This window comes from Phocoena phocoena, chromosome 7 (genome assembly GCF_963924675.1).
Source record: "Phocoena phocoena chromosome 7, mPhoPho1.1, whole genome shotgun sequence".
In the NCBI taxonomy this organism is placed as follows: Eukaryota; Metazoa; Chordata; class Mammalia; order Artiodactyla; family Phocoenidae; genus Phocoena; species Phocoena phocoena.
In genome coordinates, this window is record NC_089225.1 from 3,358,473 (window position 1) to 3,377,466 (window position 18,994).

Sequence of the window (18,994 nt, forward strand, 5' to 3'; positions counted from 1 at the left end):
ATTTTTAAAAAAGCTTTTAAAAGCTTAATTTGTTAAAAATAACTGCTCAGCTAAATCTACCATGAAAAATCATGATGTTTAATTTTTTGCAGTGAAAATTATTATAAAGTAATGCATGATATGATTTTATCACCTTGCACAGTACTGAGGTGAAAATGAATTTTTTCATTAAAGTATTATGTGACATAATTTCATTATATTATATTGTATTGATTTACCAAAACTTGTAATTTGGTAAAAACAGTGCCTTTTTTGGTTTTGTATTACAAAAGTCTATGATCTAGAATATTATATTGTGGGCTCATTATGTTAAATTAAAAAATCAAAGTTATTACCTAAATTTTCCACTTCACATTTGTCTAACATAAAAGAGCCATGTATCAAAAATCATGTTTCACTTACTGCTAAGCATGACATGACATATTTTTAATGTAATTGCTTTCTGAAGTATTGATAATTATAACCAGAAAGCATCTTTTATACATGAAGGCCTACTTGACTGATTTCCCTGGAACTTAATTCTTTGTTTCCTTTTTTTTTCTTTTTCCTATTTTTTGGCCATGCCGCGCAGCATGTGGAATCTTAGTTCCCTGACCAGGGATCGAACCCATGTCCCCTGCAGTGGAAGCACGATGTTTTAACTACTGGACCACCAGGGAGGTCCCTAATTCTTTGAATAATAGGGAACCATGGCAGCAAACAGCCACATGCAGCACATGTTTCCCCGTGGCCTTCTCTCTCATGGGAGAGAAGGCCACGGGGAAACAAGCAGCTGTGTGCTCAGGGAGGCCGGACAGTTCGGAGGCCCTAGAGAGGTGCAGGGAAGAGTGTGGCATTTGGGCAAGTTTTAATCCTGCCTCTGCTGCTGGCTGCCTGTGAGACCTTAGCAAGTGTCTTAACCTCTGTGAGCCCCAAGTCTTTATCTGTGTAATGTGTCTAATAATACCTATTTCACAAGTAGGCTTGAATCTGATATGTTAGTAGGTGGTACACTGTAAATTCCCAGTAAAAGTTATTTTACTCTCAGCAGTAAGAGAACAGGGAGGCTGGGGAGGACGAAAGAAGGTCAGAGTCCTTCCTGTGAGAAAACCCTGAGTAAGCCTTGAGGTGCAGAGGGGATTCAGATTTGGTGCTATAGATGTCTATAGAAGTTTTATTTGCTGAATGAAAAAGCATTCAGAAGCATGCAAAAGCAAGGCTTCGTGGGACCTAAATCAAAAATCTTGAGCTGAGGAGACCACTAAATGTGATATGGGATCCTGGAACAGAAAGGATATTAAGGAAAAACTGTGAAAAGTATGGACTTTAATTAATAATAATAATGTATCAATATTGGTCCATTAATTCTGAGTAATGTACCCTGTCAATGTAAGATCTTAATAAGAGAAACTGGTGTGGGGTGTATGGGAATTCTTTGTACTGTCTGCCCAATTATTCTATAAATCTAAAACAGTTCTAAAAAGTAAAGTCTAGGGAATTCCCTGGAGGTCCAGTGGTTAGCACTCCATGCTTCCACTGCAGGGGGCCCGGGTTCGATCCCTGGTTGGGGGACTAAGATCCCGAGTGCCTCTGGGCCAAAAAAAAAAAGTGAAAAAAGTAAAGTCTATTAAAACAACAACAACAGTAACAAACCTTTTGTTTAAACTGAAAGCTGGACAGGATTTAGAGTGGAAGGCAGACGACAACAGCTGAGCAGGGGCACATGAGGAGAGAGCAGTCACGTGGGGAGGACAGCCTGGCATGGGGGGCCCTGGGGGCCCACTCCCTCTCCACCCTGGGCCAGCGCTGCTGCTCCCAGACCAGAATGTCAGCGCAGTGCGAGAAGCGGCTCTTGTGTCTGGTCCAGCTGGGAGGCGGTGCCTGGGCTGCCTGCTCCCCCAGCAGCAAACACAGACTGTACCACCCTCGTCTGACTCACCATCAGCAGGAACCCTTCATACAGGAGAGAAGAGAATTTAAACAGACTCAGTCTGGTGAAAACAGCCCAGAGATCTGGGTGATTTGGGGAAAGGAACTTTAGCTCTCTGGGCCCCAGCTTCCCCACCTACAGAATGGGGCACAGAGTTTAGCCTTCTTTGTTCGTGTCATTAGGATGTGGTGAGAAGCCCGTGAGGCTGAGGCCTGAGCATTTACTCTGATGACTCAGCACGGGGCTGCCTAGGACAACACTCCCTGCACCAACTGTCCTTCCTAGGAAGGGCCGTCAGACCTCACCCCTGCTGTCCCTTCCCCCTTCTCTATTCCTGGATCTCTAGGACTCTTCTGGGTCCTTGAACAACATCCCACTTGCGTCTGGGGCCTGATGCTGTCTCCATTGCCTGGAACACTCTTCACCCTTCCACAGTACTCCCCTCCCCCCCAGGTCACCCCCAGCTCAGGGTGGCCAAGACCTCACACCCTTGGGCAGGGGCTCCTGTGCTCGCCGCTTCATCACTGTTTACCCCTATTCCTGCTGGACTCTGATCTCCACGGGAGCAGGGGGGTGTCTGTCTTATTCACACTGTGTCCTCAGAACCCCGTGTGTGTCTAGTGGCACAAACACAATAGGCACTGAACACTTTTCAGTGAATTCAGAAAGGAACAAACAAGTGCATAGATGTGATAAATGGAAGCCCCTGGCCAGTGGGTGCTGGGGGAGCAGCCAGAGCTGCCGACACCTCCCCAGACACCCCAACGTTCTGGCATTCCTGTTTCAACTCGAGACTGTATGCCAGGCTCTTTAGAGTTTCCTAAAGGGGCCCTGCGGCCACCCCAAAAGACCGTCTGCCCTGACTGTGCTGGGGCAGAATTTCCTGGGAGTTAGCAAATCACTTTGTTAAGGGCTCTTGACTGAGAACAGTGGGTCTCAGGCTTTGAGCTCTGCACCAGATCACCTGAAGTCACACAGCCTGCTGGGCCCACCCCGGAGTTTCTGATTCAGCAGGTCTGGGGAGGGGCAAGAAACTGCGTCTCTGACAAGTTCCCAAGGGATACTGCTGGTCTAGGGACCCACTTTGAGAACCACTCTTCTCCAGGGCTCTAGGGCAGCACAGAGCGGCATTCTCTCCTCACTGGAAGAACCACTGCTTTTCCTTTTAAGTGGAGACAGAAGATTGTTTGGGTGCTGTTCATCAGAGGTAAAGGGGCCCTTGCCAATCTTTTGTCTAGAATCCAGAATTCTTAGCTGTGTTGCTGTCTAAAAGTTCTAAGTTATTAGAATCTCATAATGGATCAGACAGCTGGCTTGTCTTCCTACATAAAAATTAAATATCCAAAATCAAGACTGATTTTGTATTGACCCGGCCGTGTCATTTATTCACCCAAAGATGCTTGCGGAGCACAGGACCACACCCTTTAATGCTTTCATGTACGTTAACGGCATGTGAACCTTCCAAGGGCCTTGCTTATATGAAAGGAGTTTGAGCGCATCTCGGAGGACAGATGACTAGCTCTGCCCCCTGGCCGTTTGCAGACCAGCACTGGGCCTGGGTGTCCTGACTGCAGTCCTGGGGTGGTCCTCCCACTGCCACCTCCACTCACTCTCCTGTGAACGGTCTCCTACTTCCTTCATTTACGCAAACACCTCCTCTGTCCCAGACCCTGTGCTGGAAGCTAGATATTAGATGATGCTAAAAATATTGGCAGACTCATGTTGAAACTTGCTTTCCTTTCCTCCCAGGCTGCAGGTTTGCTAGATAAGCAACTATTTTGTGAGCTGCTGAGACCTCAACTGGGACTGGCTAAGAGAGAGCCAAGAAAAGTAGTAACTCTTACAAAGAATCTGTTTTATTTCCTCAAAGAGATGATTGATTTTTAAATTCTCCTAGAAGAAGGTGTGGCAGAGAGACAGACTCTGTATCTCTTAAGACATATACTATATAGGATTTACAGATTAAATTATAGGATGTCTGGGATTTGCTTTAAAATAATGCAGCACTGAAAGAAATCAAAGATCTAAGTATGGAGAGATATTCCACAGATTGGAGGACGCAACAGAGTAAAGATGTCAGTTACCTCCAAATCAATACATGGGTTTGACACAATTTCTACCAAAATCCCAGCAAGGTTTTTTTATAACTATAGACAAGATTATTCTAATGTTTATAGAGAAAGGCAAAGGAACAAGAATAGCTAAAATAGTTCTAAAAAAGAGGAATAAAGAGGAACCACTCCACCAAATTTCAAGAATTATTATACAACTATAGAAAACAAGATTGTGTGATATTGGAGAAGAACAAACAAGTAAATTAATGGATCAAAATAGAGAATCCAGAAATAGTGCCAAACAAGTATAACCGAACAATTTTTAAAACAGCTTTTTTGAGATATAAACCACATACCATACAACTCACCCATGTAAAGTACAAAATGCAAATTGTTTTGTATGTTATTAATTTAAAAAATTGTGATAAAATATGTTTTAAAATTTGCCATTTTATATGTATAATTCAGTGGCATTATTTTCACAAGGTACGCAACCATCACCACTATATATGGCCAAATTTTTTCATCACTCCCTGTTCCATTAAGCAATAAGTCCCTGTTCCCCTCTCCCTACAGCTCCTGGTAACCACGAATCTATTTTCTGTCCCTAAGAATTTGCCTATTCTAGGTACCTTATATAAATGGGACCATACAATATGTGTCCTTTAGTGTCTGGCTCATTTCACTTAGCATAGTATTTTCAAGGTTCATCCATGTTGTAGTGTGTATCAGAACATCATTCCTTTTTATGACTGAATAATATTTCATTGTATGTAAATACCACATTTTGTTTTTCCATTTATCTGTTTGATGGACATTTGGGTTATTTCCACCTTTTGGCTATTATGAGTAATGCTGCCATGAACATTGGTGTACTAATATCTGTTTGAGTCCCTGATTTCAATTCTTTTGGGTACATACCTAGAAGTGTAATTGCTAGATCATACGGTAATTCTATGTTTTGCTTTTTGAGGACCTGACAAACTCTTTTCCACAGCAGCTGCCTTGTATATCTTTCCTGAAGAAATGTCTACCCAAGACATTTGCCCGTTTTTTAATGAGTTTGTTGTAGTTGCTGTTGTTCTTGAATTGTAGGAGTTCTTTATATATTTCTAGATATTAGTCCCTTATCGGATATATGATTTGCAAATATTGTCTCCCATTCAGTGGGCTGCTATCTCATTTTCTTGAAAGTATCCTATGATGCACAAAACTTTAAGATTTTGACGTAGTCCAGTTTAGCTATTATTTTTTCTTTTGTTGCCTGTGCTTTTGGTGTCATATACAAGAAATAATTTCCACATCCAATGTCATAAAACCTTTCCCCTGTTTTCTTCAAAGAGTCTTACAGTTTTAGCTCTTATGTTTAGGTCTTTGATCCATTCTGAGTTAATTTTTGTATACGGCATTAGGTAAGGACCTAACTTCATTATTTTGCATGTGGATATTCAGTTTCCCAACACTACTTATTGAAAAGACTGTCTTTTCCCCCACTGACTATCTTGGCACCTTTGTCAAAAATCAACTGACCATTTATGTGAGGGTTTATTTCTGGGGTCTCTATTTTATTCTATTAGACCAATAGAATATATGTCTATCCTTGTGCCAGTATCACACTGTTTTGATAACTGTGGCTTTGTAGCAAGTTTTGAAGTCAGGTAATGTGAGCCCTCCAGCTTAGTTTTTTCAAGATAATTTTGAATATTCAGGGTTCCTTGAGATTCCATATGAATTTTAGAATAAGTTTTTCTATTTCTGTAAAAATGCCATTGGGATTTTGATAGGGATTGCATTGAATCTGTAGATTGCTTTGAGTATTATTGTCATCTCAACAATATTAAATCTATTAACCCATGAACATGGGATGTCTTTCCATTTATTTAGGTTTTCTTTTTATATCTTTCAGCAATGTTGGAATTTTCAGTGTACAAATCTTTTGCCTCCTTGGTTAAAGTTATTCCTAAGTATTTTATTATTTTCAATGCTACTGTAATGGAATATAAAATATTTCTGTTTTCAAATTGTTCATTGCAAGTATATAGAAATAAAACTGATTTTTTTGTGTTGATTTATATCCCCCAACTTTGCTGGATTTATTTATAAACTCTAACAATCTATTGTGGATCTTCAGAGTTTTCTACATATAAGATTGTGTCATCTACAAACAGAAATAATTTTACTTTTTCCTTTCCAAGTTGGATGACTCTTATTTCTTTTTCTTGCCTAATTGGCCAGAACTTCCAATACTGTGTTTAATAGAAGCGGTGAAAGCAGGCCTCCTTGTCTTTTCCCTAATCTCAAGGAAAAAGCTTTCAGTTTCTCATCATTAAGTATGATGTTAGCTGTGAGTTTTTCATATATGGCCTTTATCATATTGGGGACATTCCCTTCTATTCCTAGTTTGTGTGTTTTTATCATGAAATAGTGTCGAATTTTGTCAATGCTCTCTCTGCATCAACTGAGATGATCATGTAGGGTTTTTTCCCTTCATTCTATTACTGTTGTATATTACATTGAATGATTTTCATATGTTGAACCATTCTTGTATTTCAGAAATAAATCCTAATCAGTCAAGATATATAATCCTTTTAATATGCTGTTGAATTCACTTTACTAGTAGTTTACTGGTATACTAATCCTCTGTTTAGAATTTTTGCATGTATATTTATGAAAGATATTTGTCTTCAGTTTTCTTTTTTCAATAGTGTTTTGTCTGGCTTTAATGAGTTAGGAAGTATTTCTTCCTCTTCAGTATTTTGGAAGGTGTGAGAAAGATTAATGTTAATTGTTATTTAAATGTTTGGTAGAATTCACTAGTGAAGCCATCAAATCTTGGGCTTTTCTCTGTTGGGAAGTTTGTGATTCAATTTCCCTGGTGATTATAGGTCTATTCAGATTTTCTATTTCTTCTTGAGTCAGTTTTAGTACATGTGTTTTTCTAAGAATTTACTCATATAATCTAGTTTATCTAATTTGTTGGTGTATAACAGTTCAGTTGCTAGTATTTTCTTATAATTCTTTTTATTTCTGTAAAATTGATAGTAATGTCCCCACTTGGCTAACTGATATTTGACAAAAGTACAGAAACAATTCAGTAGAGGAAAGTTTTTTTTTAAGAAATAGTGCTGGAACAACTGGACATCCATAGGCAATAAAAATGAACCTTGACCTAAATCTCACATTTTATACAAAAAAACTCAAAATGAATCATAGATTTAAGTGTAAAAGGTAAAACTAGAAAGGTTTTAGAGGAAAAAACATAAATGAAAATCTTTTGGAACTAAGATTTGGTGAAGAGTTCTTAGATGTGACTCCAAAAGCATCACCCATAAAAGAAAAATTTGATAAATTGAACTTCATCAAAATTTAAAATTTTGCTCTGTGAAATCCTTGTTAAGAGGATGAAAAGATAAGCAACAGACTGAGAGACAATACATGCAAACCACGTATCTGACAAAGGACTCATATCTAGAATATACACAGAACTTTCACCACATATCTGACAGAGGACTCATATCTAGAATATACACAGAACTTTCACCACATATCTGACAGAGGACTCATATCTAGAATATACACAGAACTTTCACCACGTATCTGACAGAGGACTCATATCTAGAATATACACAGAACTTTCACCACGTATCTGACAGAGGACTCATATCTAGAATATACACAGAACTTTCACCACATATCTGACAGAGGACTCATGTCTAGAATATACACAGAACTTTCACCACGTATCTGACAGAGGACTCATATCTAGAATATACACAGAACTTTCACCACGTATCTGACAGAGGACTCATGTCTAGAATATACACAGAACTTTCACCACGTATCTGACAGAGGACTCATATCTAGAATATACACAGAACTTTCACCACGTATCTGACAGAGGACTCATGTCTAGAATATACACAGAACTTCCAAATCTCAACATTAAAACAATAAACAATAGAAATAGAAAATAGGCAAAAAACATGAAGACATACCTCACCAGAGAAGATATATGAATGGCAAATAGGCACATGAAAAGATGTTCCACAGCACCTGCATTTGGGAAATGCAAATTAAGACCAAGATGTGATATTATTATACACCTATCAGAATGTCTGAAGTATAAAATAGCGACAATACCAGATGCTGGTAAGGATGCTGAGAAACTGAATCTTTCATACATTGTGGTGCGAATGTAAAATGGCACATCCACTCTGGAAAATAGTTTGGCAGTTCCTTAAAAAACGAAACATTCAACTGTCATATGACTCAGCAGTTGCACTCCTGGGCAATCACATTTATCCCAGAGAAATGAAAACTTATGTCCACCCAAAAAACTGTACATAAAAGTTCCTCATAGCTTTATTTGTAACAGCCTAAAATTGGAAACCACCCGGATGTCCTTCAATGGGTGAATGTTAAAAAAATGTGCACATTTATTACATGGAATACTACTAAGCAATAAAAAGGAATGAAGTAAAAATACAAGCAACCACTTGGATGGATCTCAAGGGCATTTGCCTGAGTGAAAAAAGTCAACCTCAGAAGCTTACATACTGATTGCCTTGGAGGTTACACAAATCTACACAGGTGATAAAATGACATAGAACCATTTACATGTCTTGTACCAAGGGCAGTTTCCTGGAGTCATATGAAATGTAATCATTGGGGAAAACTAGGTGAAGGGGACACAGGACCTCTCTGCAGTAGAGTCAGAACACCCTATACTGTATAGTTATTTCAAAATAAAAAGATTTTTTAATGCCTTAGAGGGAAAAGGTATGACAGACAACTTTCAATAGACTATAGTCTGTTTTAGATATGTGCTATGGTTACACTTTTTTAGAAAAGAGTCCTCATCTTGGGACTTCCCTGGTGGCGCAGTGGTTAAAGAATCCGCCTGCCAATGCAGGGCACACGGGTTTGATCCTTGGTCCAGGAAGATCGCACATGCTGCGGAACAACTTATCCCGTGCGCCACAACTACTGAGCCTGCGCTCTAGAGCCCACGAGCCACAACTACTGAAGCTCGTGCACCTGGAGCCCGTGCTCTGCAACAAGAGAAGTCACTGCAATGAGAAGACCACGCACTGCAATGAAGAGTAGCCCCTGCTCGCTGCAACTAGAGAAAGCCCGCGCACAGCCACGAAGACCCAAACAACGCAGCCACAGTAAAATTAAAAAAAAATTTTTTTAAAGAGACAAGACATGCCACAAACAGGGAGATTATATTTGTGGCACAGATGGGTATCCAGAATAGAGGGGGAAAGTGTATGTATATAAACTATACATACATAGAAATATATTTTTACATTAATGATTATATTAAAAATAAACACTCAATAGACACTTCACATTAAAGGAAATACAGATAATCCATAAACATAGAAGATAAGATGTTCAACACATTAGTAAGCAGGAATTTTCAATTAAAACTACACTAAGATCCCATTTCATACCTATCGGCCTGTCAAAAATGAAACTGACAATGCCCATCCCAAGAGTTGGGAGGATGTAGAGCTGGAAACATGCCTACACACTGTCTGACGTCTAAGTTGATAGGATAGCTTAGGGGACAGTTTGGCATACCCAGGACCCAGGGATGCCATACCTAGGTGTCTATACCCAGGAGCGTGAATTCACTCCACGGGTAATGGTTTCATCCAAGAGGGTGAAAATCTTAGCTATTACAATGGTTTGTGATCCACCAAAGAGCAACAGGACTTTGAAATACATAGTGTATTCATGGTATTAAAATTTCATTGGGGTCAATAGGAAAACAATGTATAAAAGGCGCTTTGGGCGGGGGTACTAATGAAAAAGAGGTTGGGAAACTCTGGGAGAAAGTCTGCGACCTATGCCCAGGCGGTACGTGGATGTGTCTGCAGCACCATCATTTGTACCAGCAACAGCATGGGAAACACCCGATGTTCTGCAGCAGTGCAGTGCCCCTGCAAAGCTGCAAATACTCACAAAATGCAAGACTGTGCGTCAGGGAGACTGAATCTTCACAACTCCATGAGCTGTTGAGTAAAAAAGCCAGTCGGAGAAGAAAAGTTACTGGATGGTTCCATTTATATGAGGTCAAACCATGCGAAACTCAACAGAAATAAATGCTAAAACAAAGATAGCCTGTATAATATATAGAAAGCTTGAAATATTGGATATCTTTAAAGGAAAGAGAGGGGAATGGGATTGGAGTAGGATATACAGGAGGTTGAATTCTAAGATTCTGGAATTTTCTAAAACATGATGATAAGTTCCACAGGTGTTCATTTTATTAATTTTCAAACAATATTTGCATGTATATACTGTATATTTCTTTGGAGATATATACATATATGTTTAATAAGAAGTCGTTAGCATTTTTAAGGGCCTTATGCCATGTATGAGGTATGGTAAAGTATACTATGTATACCTGACACACTGGTAAGTGGTTTTGAATTGAATTCAATGGGAGGGGACTCGAGTGTCATGTCACGGCACGTAGTTGTGCGTCCTTGTTTACGGAGCTGGTGGGGACCAAATGGTAGGTGATTCACAGTGACGTGTGAAAGTCGACCAGTGCACTTTTTCAACCAGACTGTGTTTTTGCAGCAAGAATGGTGTGAGAACCTGGCTCCCAGACCCTCTCCCTCCTCTTACAGAAGGAGCATTTATCCCGGAAAGGCTCGTCTCCTTCTCCGCGTGTCCCCTCCATCGCTCTCCTTTAGCAGTTGCTCTCTCTCTCCTTCCAGCCCTCCCTGATGGAGCTCTGGACACGGCGCTCCGTGCGGACGAGGCAGGCAGTGAGGAGGACCTGTACGAGGACGTGCACAGCTCCAGCCACCACTACAGCCACCCTGGAGGGGGCGGCGAGCAGCTGGCCATCAACGAGGTAGGGTCAGGGCTGCATGGGTGAAGGGATGGGGCTGGAACGCACGGCCTGGCCATCGGGGCGACTTCAGCACGCTCATGCAGGCCTGGATGTCCACAGTCTGTGTTCCAAGCAGATGACAGTGGCACCGGCGTGCACTCCACACAGTTTCAGCCTGTGGCTCTCACTTTAGAATGTGGTGTCCACGAGCAGAGCTTGTCAAATCCAGGACCCTCCCCTCTGCCCTCAAGGGGCCTAGAAGGAATCCAGAATAGCAGGTGTGGTACCCAGGACCTGTGATGTAACTCCTGTAACCGCTGTCCTGGATGGAAGAAGCTCTGCTTGGCAGGAAGGAGGCCAGGGCTTAGCCCCTGACCTCTCAACCAGTTGCCTGGGCAGGACCTGGGCAAGGCACGTGATTTCTTCCCTATTGACTCCAAGAGCTTAAAGAGTATTGCTGTCACTATGACAACTGTGTAGTATACGTTACCACTTTTTACTGTTCCTACCTAAGCAGAAGAAATCAGTACGAAACTTTATCTAGGCAAAACTGGTCCCCATGCCAAGTCCTCCTTTGGCATTCTCCAAGGAAGGAGAAATTTCGAGACCTGGACGCTCCTCTGTTTTTCTCACTCATACTTCTCTTTTCTCCCCTTCTTCTTTTTCACTTAATTTGGAGAAGGCTGTTGAACATAATGTGGTAGGTAACTGGCAGGTAGTCCTCTGAGTGCTGAGCTGTAAAATAGGATGACCGTACGGTTACAGGAGGACGGACAAACGTAAGTAACGTGGCACGCAGTGGGTTCTCAACCTCCAATGACGCAGATGGTAATGAGGAAGGAATAGTAACATAAAACTTTCTGTGTGGGGTTATCTGATTGGCCAGCAGTGCTGCGTCGTTAGAGCTCTCGTGTCTACTTTTTATAGCTGTTCATCTCCTACCTAGTGGTGGAATCTGGTCCATCACATCATGCTGCTGGTGGGGAGGTGCCTTTTTGGCCCTTAAAAAATTGTCCATTCTAAGATGCTTTGGATGACGAAAGCCAAGAGCCAGGAGTGCTCTAGAAGAACAAGTAGGCTCTGGCCAAGGGCAATGAAGGCAATTTAGACCATGAATTGTATAGGACCTATTTTAGCTACTTAGAGAATTTGTTTCCTCTTTGGTTCAAAGGTCCTGCCTGGTATTTGAGGTTACTGAGTGGACAGCGCGGTGGTGTTGTACCTGTGTTTAGAGCCCTCAGCGCTCCCAGGGTGCTGGTCTTCCCTGGACCCTGGGCGTGCGCCCAGGGTAGGGTGAGGATGCAGCATGCCACAGAGGAGGACGGCCGGGCCAGGTAGCAGAGCCCCTCCAGTGATACAAGGCTGACATGGGGCAGGGGCTGGGCTGCTGGCTAGTGGAGGACCTGCGGCAGGTCATTCCCGTCTCCGGCCTCTGTTTCCTCTCTGTGGGGTGAATGAGGCCCCTGGGCCCCACTGGCATGTAGGAGAGTCACCGTGCCCGGGTGTACTGGGTACCCGGGAAAGGCTGTATTCGTTATGATTCCTGGGCAGCATTAAATAGATTCACCTTATCAGGAACTCCAAAGAGACATAAGAGGTGATTCTCCGATGACAGGCTGGTTCCCCCAGCCTTGCGAGATCAGCACGTCCTGCTCTGCATCCCCGGCCCCTCTGGCACGCACAGCTCTTGCGTGTGAGGCAAGAAGGCTTACTGGTGGTCAGTGTGGGTTTCAGGCTTGGAGATAATAGAAGCAACACGTGTCAGAAGTCCACACTAAATAGCATCTGGCTTGCTCTAAACTCACACGTACACTTGTATTTTCTAAGAATACATTGGTGTCATGTTCTAAATTGGGACACTGTCTAGTTCCTGGTGACCTAAGGAGGGATCGCTCTTCAATTTCCTAAGCAGGAGGCAACCGAAACCAGCTGGCCTGAAGAGCAGGCGATGCAGGGCGGGCAGCGAAGCCCTTTTGTGTCCTGGGTACATGAGGAGCGTGTGTGTGTGACCACGTGAAGATCTGAGTGTGAGGTGTGCACGTGTGTGTTGCATGCATGTGACCCACATTTACTGAGTGCTTAGTGTGTGTCAGGCAGTGTCTCAGGTCTGGGACAGAGCTGTGCAGAGGACATCATCCTGCCTTCCGGGAGCTGACCGCCAGGGTGACGGCAGGCACTGCACGTCTGTGTGTGGGCACCTGGCCTCGTCTGCATGTGCCCCAATGGAAGGAGATGTCTTGTTCATCCTGTATCCCTTGCCCCTAACTTGTGCCTCGTGCCTTGTGACTGTCCAGTTCCTGCAGCATGAGTTAACGTCAGGGCCCAGAAGTGTCCCCTCTCCTTTCAGTATTGTCCCCGCCAGATGCCCGTGACCCGGGCCCAGGCCTGGGCCTGTCTGCCCAATTCCTCACCCCCCTCCCACCCTCTCCCTGCCTCCCACAGCTCCGGCCATGCTCTGCTGAGCTGGCGTCACCCCTGAGGTCAGGCCTGAGGACATTCTTAGCCCAGGGATTTTTTTTCTGAAGAGTTAAGGGCTGAAAGTAGGCAGTGTCTTTGGAAGACATTGTTCTTGTTTCTTTTTAACCTCCCCACCCAAAGTTGTGAGATGGGACCGGCCCCCAGCCAGGAGGCCTGGGGTCTCCTGGTGCTCAGCCACCGCCCTGCAGATTGCAGTCTCCCCTCCGGGCCAGGCCAAGCTGTGCTGGAGGACGGCACGCGTGTGGAGCTGGGCTTCCCCTCAGCTCTGCCCACTTCCTGTACGGAGCTGAGGGCCTTCGAATGTCCAGCTCCCCTCCAAACACCTGTGTGTAGACCTGCTCCAGGAGGGCAAGGGGGCGCTGAGGGCAGCTCCTGGATCATGCTGCGGAGAGAAGATGACACCCAGACTAGAGGGCAGACAGACATAAAGCTTGTCCTCCAACCTGGGGCTGAAAGCGTAAAAAGAGCTTTGCCGGTAACTTGGCCAGCACAGCAGGTGGGAAGCTGGACTGGCCCGGCCCCCCAGGCCGTGGGGTCACCAAGGAGAGAAGACAGTCTGGCCATCCACCTACTCCCAGCACTTCCTGGTGGAGCATTTAGAGAACATCGCAGGATGCGAGGCTGGCTTGTGACCACCCCTTCCTGGAGGCGGTCTGTCCCTCCATCCAGGAGTTTCTGCCTTCCCTGGTGCCTGTGACCCTGGCTATCTGTCCCCACACCTGACTTAGCTCTTGCACCCCCTCCCCAGCCCCAGGGAGGAGGCCAGTACTGGTCAGGGCTCCAGACCCCTCACGCGCGCCCTGAGCTGGGTGAAAAACGGACGTAGGTCTCCGAGAGACGGGGCAGGAGCAACTCAAGGCCCCAGCGCCAGGCCTGCAAGTGCCCGTGGCCAGCAGCCCAGAGCAGCCTTCCTCTTCCCTCACCCTCCTGAAGCCCTGTCCCGGACACCTAGGTCACCCCCCTCCACAGCAGTCCTGCCCCTCCCAGACCTACACACTCACCCAGCTAGCCTGGCGGGCCAGGCCCTGCTGCCTCTTCTACTCCTCCCTGGCTTGGATCCTTTCAGCCTGAATCTTTCAAGGGCCTACGCCTTTGTTTTCAAGCTCTTTTGGCTTTGTTTTTGGTCATGAAACACACACACAAATTCTGTTGCTACTATCTTCCCTGCCGTACACCCAGATCACCGGGATCTGAAGGCTGGGTGCGCCGGGGTGGGGCAGAAGCCACCTCTCAGTCCTCCATCCCGGCCCAGGTTCAAGGTTCTTCTGCCACTTCATGTCTCCCAGGCTGCTCAGCTGCCCAGGGGACACAAGCGTCATCCCAGAGCTGAGCCGTGGCTGAAGTCCTGAAGCTCGCCCCCGAGGCCAGGCAGCAGCAGGAAGGTCCTGTAGACCCACAGCGCTCAGTGCTGCGCTGACCAGTGGCTTCCTGGAACCGCCCTGACGGGTGGCCTGAGGTCACACAGCCCACCGTGCCCTCCTTCCTGGGTGTCCGATGGCTCTGCAACCACAGGGGCACAATGACTCAAGTCAGGGGTCCAACCCCACCAGAGGCGTCACACAGTCTTACCAGTGCTGGGATTTGGGGCAATAGGGAGTCCCCACAATCTTTGTGAGAGCTTGAAGGGAGAAAATCTTGAGCCAGTTATTTGAAGAACTGGGCAGGAAAAGAAGACTCTTTCCCCCAACTAGACAGATAGGCCCAGTTGGATCTGAGGGGGGCAGACAGCCTCTCTGGACACATCCCAGCCCTCCTCTGCCACACACACAGGTACCCACCTGCGCACATACATCCCGGCGTCCCCTTGCACTCTTCAGCAGGATGGTGACGTCCACAGGTACCATCGTCCCTACTCACTCACATGCATGTAGAGCTGGCACACACACAGGGAACCCGAACATACAGCTGCTACCCACAAGGGAACACCCAGCCTCTGCACGTAACCCCTCCATGGGCTTCTCCTGCCCCAGGAGCCTCAGAGCTGAGCATGGAGCCTGGAAACCTCTGCCCACTTCTGAGCTGTTTTTCAGTCTCCTCGGCCCCCTCAGCTGCTGCCTCCTGACCCATCAGAGGGGCTCGGTGACTGTGACAGAGCTCCTCACTGTGGATGGAATGACAGGCTTGCACATGAGCTCTGAGCCCTGCAAGGTTAAGGTTGCAAGCTCTGTCTGGGTGGCAGTAGAAACCACCGGGTACCTGACATAGGGTTTTTTTCAAAAGCTGCTGAAACACGTGCAAAAGAATGAAATCGGACCCTCAAAAATCAACTCAAAATGGGATTAAAGACTCAAATATAAGACCTGAAACCATTAACCTACTAGAAGAAAACGGGAAAAAGCTTCTCGGCATTGTTCTGGGCCATGATTTTTGTATATGACACATTTGAAAAGCACAGGCAGCAAAAGCAAAAATAGACAAGTGGGATTGCATCAAACTAAAAAGCTTTGCACAGTAAAAGAAACTATCAACAGAGTGAAAAGGCAACCTATGGGGTGGGAAAATATATTTGCAAACCATATATCTCATAAAGCGTTAATATCCAAAATCTCTAAGGCACTCACAACTCAATAGAAAAAAAAAAAAAAAGAACCCAAAAAACAAACCAGAAATAATAATAGTAATAACCCAATTAAAAAATAGGCAAAGAGACCTGAATAGACATCTCTTAAAAGAAAATGCCCAACGTTACTGGACATTCAAATATCAGGGAAAGGCAAACCAAAACCATAATGAGACATTACCTCACACCTTACAATGGCTATTATTAAAAAGACAAAAGATAAGTGCTCTTGAGGATGTGGGAAAAGAAACCCTTACACACCGTTGCCCATTTCTGGATGTATATCCAAAGGAAATGAAATCAGGATCTTGAAGAGATATTTGCACTCCCATGTTCACTGCAGCATTATTCACAATAGTCAAGATATGGAAACACCTAAGTGTCCGTCAGCGGATGAATGGATGAAGGAAAATGTGGTATATATATTATTCAGCCTTAAAAAAGAAGGAAATCCTGCCCTTTGCAACAAGGTGGATGAACCTAGAGGACATTACGCTAAGTGACACAGAAAGACAAAGACTGCATGATTGCACTTATATGTGTAATCTAAAAGTCAAACTCACAGAATCTGAGAGTAGAGTGGCTGCCAGGGGTTGGGGGAGAGAGAAGTGGGAAGATGTTGGTCAAAGAGTACAAAGTTTTAATTACGCAAGATGAATAAGTTCTGGGGAATCTCATGTACAGGATGGTGAGTATTGTTAACAGTCCTGTATTGTACTTACAATTTGCTGAGTGGTTAGTTCTTAAAGTGTTCTCACCACACAGACAAAATGGTAACTCTGTGAGATGGAAATGGTAATCCAGCCACCACAGTGGCTTGATTGTGGTGGTCATTTTACAGTGTATATCAAGTCGTACGCCTTAAATATATACAATTTCTGTCAATCATACCTCAGTGAAACTGGGGAGGGAGGGTTAGCGGCTGAAGAAGCCAGCTGCTTTCCCATAGGAACAAAATGCCGCTCTGATGGGCAAGGTCAGTAGGAGAGGTCCTGAGTCAGGGCCTTTCTGGAGCATCTCAGCGCGGATCCGCCCGTCTGTCCAGAGTTCAAACTCCTGGACGAGTTTATGACAGAGCAAATCGACCTTTCGGAGCCGCATTTACTCATCTGTGCTGTCGGGGCCAAGGGCAGCCCTTGGTGTTAGGACTCGGAACCCCTGGCCCCCGGCACCCCAAGCGCCACCGTGGTCATCTATGCGCCCGGCCCGCGCGGAGCCGGGACCGCGGAGACCCCTCGGGTGGAGGCGCCCCGGGCCGAACGCGGCGCACGCGGGAGCCGCCCAGCCCGGCCCCGCCCCCAGCCCCGCCCCTGCCGGCGGCCGGGTCGCTGGGCCGGGTCTTGGGGGACGCGGCGCGCGCGGCGAGGGAGAAGCCCGGGCCCGGGGAGCGCGGCGGCTCCGCCCCCGCTCTGGGCGCTCCGGCAACCCCGCGGCCGCCCTGTCGCGGCGGGATCCCTGGGCGCGCGGAGCCGGGAGGCTGGGCGCCATGGCCAGGGCCCCGCAGTCCCGGCACCGCCCAGCGCCGCCTGGGAGCGTCCTGCGCGCCCTCCTGCGCTGCAACCTGCCCCCCGGCGCCCAGCGCGTGGTGGTCTTCGCCGTGCTGGCGCTGCTCGTGCTCATCAATGTCGTGCTGATATTCCTGCTGGCCTTCCGCTGACCGCCGGGGTGAGTGGCGCCGGCGTGGGCCCCCTCCACCGCTGCGCGTCTTTCCTGCCGCCCGGCTCCGGCTGTGGCCGCCCCAGCCCCCAGCTGCCCGAGGCGGGGCCCTGAGAGCCCTGCACCGCCCCACGAGGGGAGGCCTATACCTCAAACCCGTGCGCTGGGGCCCGTCTGTGTGCGCGTCCCCCGGGGCACGGCCGGCTGGGTGACTTAGGGGCGCGGTGACACATGTGCCATGGGGTCCTTAATGTCTGTCTCGTGTGTGTGTGTGTGTGTGTGTGTGTGTGTGTGTGTGTGTGTCTCACTGAGGGTGCAGATGCCGCTGTGGCCGCAGCTGTCTGGTTGTCAGGGAACCTTGCACATGTGACCACCGTGTGAGCGGATCTGGACATGCCTTTCTGTGCGGGTTGAGAGATGTCTGAGGTTGAGTGGGCTCCTCTGCTTATGTTGCCTGCAGTTGCTTTTCCCACTTTAGGTGTTAGATAAGTGGTCTCAGTCAGCGTCCCCCCCACTGCAGGCAGGCCGCCCCCCACCCTGCCCCTTGCAGGTGGGCACCCCTGGGCTGCGTGCGCGGGGGCCCATGGGATCTGCGTTGCATTCCCAGACTGTAGGCGTGGACTCCTCCACCAGCGTGCATGTGTGAGACAGCTGGGAGGTGGGGCAGGGTGGGGAGGGTGATGGGTGGTCATCAGGGGGCGCTTTGAGGCAGAGCCTGGCTTTCCCAGCCCTGTCAAACTCTCAGAGGCACAAAAGGGGATCCAGCACCCTGTCCCTGGCTTGTCTTCGTCCTGAAATTGCCCCCCGCCGTCCGGGACAATCCCCCACCTGCCTCCACAGTTTTAAACACCCCATACCTCAGAGCCAGCGTATGCTCCCCACTGCCAGGCCAGGAGGGAGCCCGGAACCCTCGCCCCTGGGCCTGCCCAGCCTGAGTTTTGGCTTCAGTGCAGCTGCACCTCAGACAGAGTGCCAGGAAGGGCCTCTGTCCAGAAGCCCACCCAGCACTGGCCCTGGCAGCCTCCAGGCTGTCCTGAAAGTAGAATGTGTCTCTGACCTCTTGGAGCTACATCTTGTCTTAGTGACGTCACATAAATGGTTAATGTCATAGCTGTACCTTGTCTGAGCACCTCCTCTTTGTGGATCTACACGGGAGACTGGTGACCCAGGTAGAGCACACTGTTACTCTGGGTTCTGATGGGGACCGAGGCACAGGGATATCAGGGGAGTTGCTCATGGCTGTGTGTCTATCAAGTCCCCTGTGCCCAGCAAGTCGCTGGGACAAGGAAGTGACAAAGGTCACCCTACCCTACCCCCTGCCATCAAGGGCTTCTAGGTGACGGGTCAGGATGGGTATGGGGGCTTGTCCATAAAGGCGTAAGGAATCCTGGTCTCTCTGGGAAGCCTGCCTCTTTGCCCCACACCTGGAGCCCTTCCCAAAGCTGAGCAGGAGACCACCTGCGGAGGACCCGCACCTCTCC

General features: G+C 46.9%; 1 protein-coding gene across 3 annotated transcripts in view; it reads left to right on the forward strand.

Annotated features, from left to right (window-relative positions):
- Positions 1 to 18,994, forward strand: part of ARHGEF4 (Rho guanine nucleotide exchange factor 4) — a 72,530-nt gene that overhangs the window by 42,364 nt on the left and 11,172 nt on the right. The window contains exon 2 of one of the 3 annotated variants that reach the window (XM_065881148.1): positions 10,701 to 10,840. The exons of 1 other annotated variant lie outside the window; for it this stretch is intronic. In XM_065881148.1, coding sequence (XP_065737220.1) covers positions 10,701 to 10,840 — 140 coding nt within the window. Of the gene's footprint in view, positions 1 to 10,700; positions 10,841 to 17,288; positions 17,523 to 18,994 lie in introns of those variants that run through there. One more of the 3 variants, XM_065881150.1, reaches the window with a different exon arrangement.